Raw genomic sequence first — 5,493 nt, 5'->3', positions numbered from 1 at the left:
GCTACCCCTCCCCCATCCTGGGAGATAATTGGTCATGACCAAAAGCATGATAAGCTTTATGAAGTATCAGACAGTCATTGTTCCAGCCAACCAATCAGGTCCTTAAAGGGAGACTTTCATTTGAATGTTTATAGGTATATAAGACCTTTGCTGGGTAAAAGCATTTTAAAGAAGTTAGGCAGCTCACCTAAGTAAACTGAAACTAAACTATGGCTGCCGTTAGCAAAAGAAAAAGGAGAAACCAAAGATCACCTACAAGGAAGAACCCCCGAAAACAGATCAGAGGGAGAAAGACCCAGGCCAAACGTGGGAGAAAGGCAAAATCAAGACAAGTTGCAAAATACGTGAAGAAAAACTCAAGAAAAAAGAGTTCCTACAAACATAAGAATTTGCCCTTAACCAAAAAGGCTAGAGGAATCCTTAGTTCTTGTGTGGAAGGACTCTGCGAGGTAATATCCTCTGAAGCTGACCGCTTGAGGAAGGAAAAATGTGAACCCCAAATTAGCCACAAAGTTCTGCTAACTGCCTTGGAAAAGTCTTTGTCAAAGAAAAACATCAGGCGCTCGGTGACCCCAGAAGTCAAGAAAATAAAAAGGAAGAGACAGCCTTCTGTTGAGGTTGGCAAAAAGGGGTCTAAACTCTCTGAACAGCAAGCTGAGCCAAACCAGAAACTCCCAAAGCAACGCAAGCAACCAACTTCCCCAATTACTGAATGAGGGTTCATTAAAAAAAATTCTCCCATCATTTCTAGGACACAATAAGAAAAGGAAAAAGAAAAAGAAATCAGAACAAGATGGAAGGGAGAAAACCAGTCTAATGCTTGTCTTCCAAATGTGATAACTTCATTGTATGGTATTGCCTAGAGATGTCAACTTTATGACCCCTTGATTGGAAGCAGAGCCATCAATATTTGGAGGATATTCTTGAAAAAAAAACTTCTTGTGACAAATCAGATGCCAGATTATGAATGAATGCGCCAACTGAATGGTGAGACACTCATTCACGACAAGAGCAATCAATGATATCTGAGCCATTTGGCAAATAATGTCTTTAAAATATCTCCCGAGGGCAATAAAAATCTTCATCTTGGCAATCAAATCCAAAAACTATTTCAATAGCAGTTTCTTGACTTTGGATTTACACATTATTGGGGAAAATGTGGAGAGAGAATATCTTGCGAGCATGCATCACATTGAAACCAATTAATAATACAGATTTAATTCATGTCTTACAATCCTCAGGTATGCAGTCTTTTGACACAAGCAAAAGGTTTGATTACAAAATTACTGCTCAATCATTTTTTAAAAAAATTTTTCATCACCTTAGCATTAGAAGTCAATATTCTGAGTTTACTAACACTATGTAAAATGCTAGTAAAGAAAGTACATACGAAAGTACTTCATCAGAGAAGATATTAAAAAAGTAGTCCTAACGGGGAATCCAAAAAATTAAAATCAAATAGTTTATGGTCTGTTGGGTTCTTTTAGGTTCTCTTTGTTTCTTCCTGCGGCTGATTCATTACCTGGTTGGGTAACGTTCCCCATACACTGATGAAGTTACCTAGCTTGATAATAAAATATCTCCAAGAAAAGCTAGCTCAGTCAAGAACCAAATAATTCAACCCTGAGCTACGTTTTATCTACAATTGTAGCTCATGGTCTGTAATTCAACATCAGTTTATAGAGAGAGGTTTAACAGATTAACAGAGTTGGAAAAGACCTTATAGGTCATCTATTCCAACTTTCTGCCCAAGCAGGAAACCCTACATCATTTCTGATAAATGCCAGTCCAATCTTTTCTTGAAAGTCTCCAGTGATGAAGCTCCCACAACTTCCCACAGTGATGAAGCTGCCACAACTTCGGAAGGCAAGCTGTTCCATTGGTTGATTGTTCTTACTGTCAGAAAATTTCTCCTTATGTCTAGGTTGAATATCTCCTTGATCAGTTTCCATCCATTATTCCTTGCCTGGCCTTCGAGTGCTTTAAAAAACAGCTTGACCCCCTCGTCTCTGTGGCAGCCCCTGCTATCATGTCTCCCCGGTCCTTCTCTTCACTAGACTATGCTGAGTTCCTGTAACTGTTCATCATGTGTTTTAGCCTCCAGTCCCCTAATCATCCCGGTTGCTCTTCTCTGCACTTTTTCTAGAGTCTCAACCTCCTTTTTATAGCATGGTGATCAAAAATAGATGCAGTATCACTAAGGATTGTTGGTGTCAGATTTTTTTTGCCACATGGAGATAAAGCAGATGGTTGTTCACCCAGATAAAATTAGTGCCCTATTCATGTCCAGCCATCACCTTGGCTTGGCAAAACATATAAATAAACTTAGAATCATTCTATGACCAATGATCGAGAATAATTTGGTTTAGTTCTACTACGTATAAAATTAATTAATCCAAACTATGAAGAAGTCCCTACTGCTCTCTCTCCACTTGAGGAGTAGTGCCAGAACTATACTACTGGGCTAGGCCTATACTACTATCTCAGAGTTATTTCATTTTATGCTGTTCTGTGATTGATGTGTCTGGAGAGAATTGTGATCAATTGTACAGCATTCCACACCAGGAAGGACCTGATCACTAACCAAAGAAAACAGCAGAATGAATTATTTAAAGCATATTGCATAGTCCTGTCAAAATCAATCTTGGAAAGAGCTAAATTTGCAGTGCCATAGCAGACTGATGTGCACTTAAAGGAGATGGCAGATTGAGAGTCCTCAGGTGTTTGGTTTTTATCTGATCTAATAATCCCTTTCTCGGCATTTGTACACTATCTAAGATGAGGAGGAGGGATGTAAAGCTTCCCTTGTCCATTTTTTTAAAAAAGCACTAAATAAATAGGAAAATTGCAAGGAAACAGTATGTAGAAACTTTCACACCCTTGTCGTTGCAACTGTCAGTTCCAGTAAGCACACCAGGAATACAGTGTTATCGAACTTGTGATCGATAAATTTATTGCCATTCTTTAAAATGTTAAATTGTTCTCTTTCAGTAAAAATGAAGACAACATAATTTCATACATACCAGTTAAAGTTTAACTTGTTTGAGTTTGATGCACTATATGACTCGCTATGCGAGTCACTGGCCCTGATGGAGAGGGTGCGCAACTTGGGCGTTCTCCTGGATGGACGGTTGACTTTTGAAGAACACCTGACGACCGTCTCCAGGAGAGCTTTCTATCAGGTTCGCCTGATCCGCCAGTTGTGCCCCTTTCTTGACCGGGATGCCTTATACATGGTCACTCATGCTCTTGTTACCTCTCGCTTGGACTACTGCAATGCTCTCTACATGGGGCTCCCCTTGAAGAGCACCTGAAGGCTCCAGATGGTTCAGAATGCAGCTGCGCAGGTGATAGAGGGAGCCACTCGTGGCTCCCACGTAACACCACTCCTGCGCAGGCTGCACTGGCTGCCTGTGGTCTTTCGGGTGCACTTCAAGGTGTTGGTTACCACCTTTAAAGCACTCCATGGCTTAGGATCAGGTTACTTACGGGACCGCCTACTGCCACCGTTTGCCTCCCATCGACCCGTGCGCTCTCACAGAGAGGGACTCCTCAGGGTACCGTCAGCCAAGCAATGTCGACTGGCGGCCCCCAGGGGAAGGGCCTTCTCTGTGGGGGCTCCCACCCTCTGGAACGAACTTCCCCCAGGACTCCGTCAACTTCCTGACCTTCGAACCTTCCGTCGCGAGCTGAAGACATATTTATTTATCCGCGCAGGACTGGCATAGAATTTTTAGACATTTTATTCGGTTTTTAATTTTCTTAGTGGGTTTTAAATATATTTTAATCTGGGCCAAATTTAATAAGTTTTTTAAATATTGTTTTATCTTGTATTTATTCATTGTTGTTTTGTTTTATCTGGCTGTAAACTGCCCTGAGTCCTTCGGGAGAAGGGCGGTAAATAAATAAATAAATAAATAAATAAATAAATAAATAAATAAATAAATAAATAAATAAATAAATAAATAAATAAATAAATAAATATAGGATTTCACTCTGAAGCTTTATGATACTCAGGCCGAAAATTCTGAAGCAGTTTATATTGTGGTGTGGACAGCAACAATATTCAGGGCTGGTATCCATCTTTCTCTGCTTTCTTTGTCAGATACATAGATATCAATAGCAATAGTACTTAGACTTATACAGTACTTTACAGCCCGCTCTAAGCAGTTTACAGAATCAGTCTATGGCCCCCAACAATCTGGGTCCTCATTTTACCCACCTGGGAAGGATGGAAGGCCGAGTCAACCTTGAGACTGGTGAGATTTGAACTGCCAAATTGCAGGCAGCCAGCAGGCAGCAGAAGTAGCCTGCAGTACTGCACTCTAACCACTGCGCCACCACGGCTCATAGTCCTTGATAGTCCTTGACCTACGACCATAGTTGAGCCCAAAATTTTTTGTTTAGTGAGACATTTGTTAAGTGAGTTTTGCCTCATTTTATGATTTCTCTTTCCACAGTTGTTAAGTGAATCACTGCAGTTGTTAAATTAGTAACCCGGTTGTTAAGTGAGTCTGGCTTCTCCATTGACGTTGATTGGCAGAAGGTTACAAAAGAGGATCACATGACCCCACTGCAGCCGCCATAAAAATGAGTCAGTTGCCAAGGATCTGAATTTTGATCATACGACCGTGGGAATGCTGCGGTAATTGTGAAAAACAGTCATAAGCCCCTTTTTACAATGCCGTTGTAACTTCAAATGATCCCTAAACAGACTGTTGTAAGTTGAGGACTATCTGTATTGGAATGTTTCTGAAAGTTTGCAAAACAACAACAACAACCTCTTAGGTTAGTGAAAGTCATGATCAACAGTAATAAGCTGCTCAAAAAAATAAAGGGAACACTTAAACAACACAATGTACTGTATATTTTTACAGAATTTTTTTAAAAAAAACATTTTTGGGACAGCAAAATAAACCAGATTTATTCTGATTTGCATATCCCTGCCTCCAGTGTTACATTTTGAGAAATAAAAGAGAAAGGAGTTCATTACATTTTGACATTGAACACAGAGCAGAAGTGGATCCTTTCCTGTTGTGGATATTTTTTGAAACGGTACCAACCTGGCAAATGCCAGTGGGAGGAAAACATTGCTTTTACAGATTTCATTTAATGGTACTGAAAATGGTTCTTGTAAGATACATAATAATGCTACTTTAAAACAAGTTGTTATTTACGATTGCCCTTTTGTAAATATCATGTTTTGGGCATCCAGCTGCTTCACAAAATGACAACTCCTCCCAATCAATCACTTTTCCCTGTTGGAAATGCTTTCCCAAATCTCATAGGTGGTCCTGCAACTTAGCAATTTTAATAAATAATATTCCCAACGGCACACTTCTCAGACAAGGAGAAAACAATTTGAAAATGTAACTCTCTGATCATGGAAAGCTTCTTTTGATTCGTAATGAGCTGTCAAGATTTTGCAGCACATAATAAAACTACAGTAAGGCTATTCATTTGGCAGAAGAAAGCAGGAGCTTCCCAGTAGAG

The 5,493-nt window shown here is 39.9% G+C and overlaps 1 protein-coding gene across 1 annotated transcript; it reads left to right on the top strand.

Annotated features, from left to right (window-relative positions):
- The first annotated feature begins 209 nt into the window (after nucleotides 1-209).
- On the top strand, nucleotides 210-716 carry LOC131203608 (histone H2B.1, sperm-like). Its single transcript, XM_058193988.1, has one exon. It carries the CDS (start codon nucleotides 210-212, stop codon nucleotides 714-716), a length of 507 nt encoding a protein of 168 aa, XP_058049971.1.
- Nucleotides 717-5,493: the final 4,777 nt, after the last annotated feature.

This window comes from Ahaetulla prasina, chromosome 9 (assembly GCF_028640845.1).
Source record: "Ahaetulla prasina isolate Xishuangbanna chromosome 9, ASM2864084v1, whole genome shotgun sequence".
In the NCBI taxonomy this organism is placed as follows: Eukaryota; Metazoa; Chordata; class Lepidosauria; order Squamata; family Colubridae; genus Ahaetulla; species Ahaetulla prasina.
The sequence above is the reverse complement of the archived record's forward strand: the minus strand, read 5'-3'. Positions and strand labels throughout refer to the sequence as shown.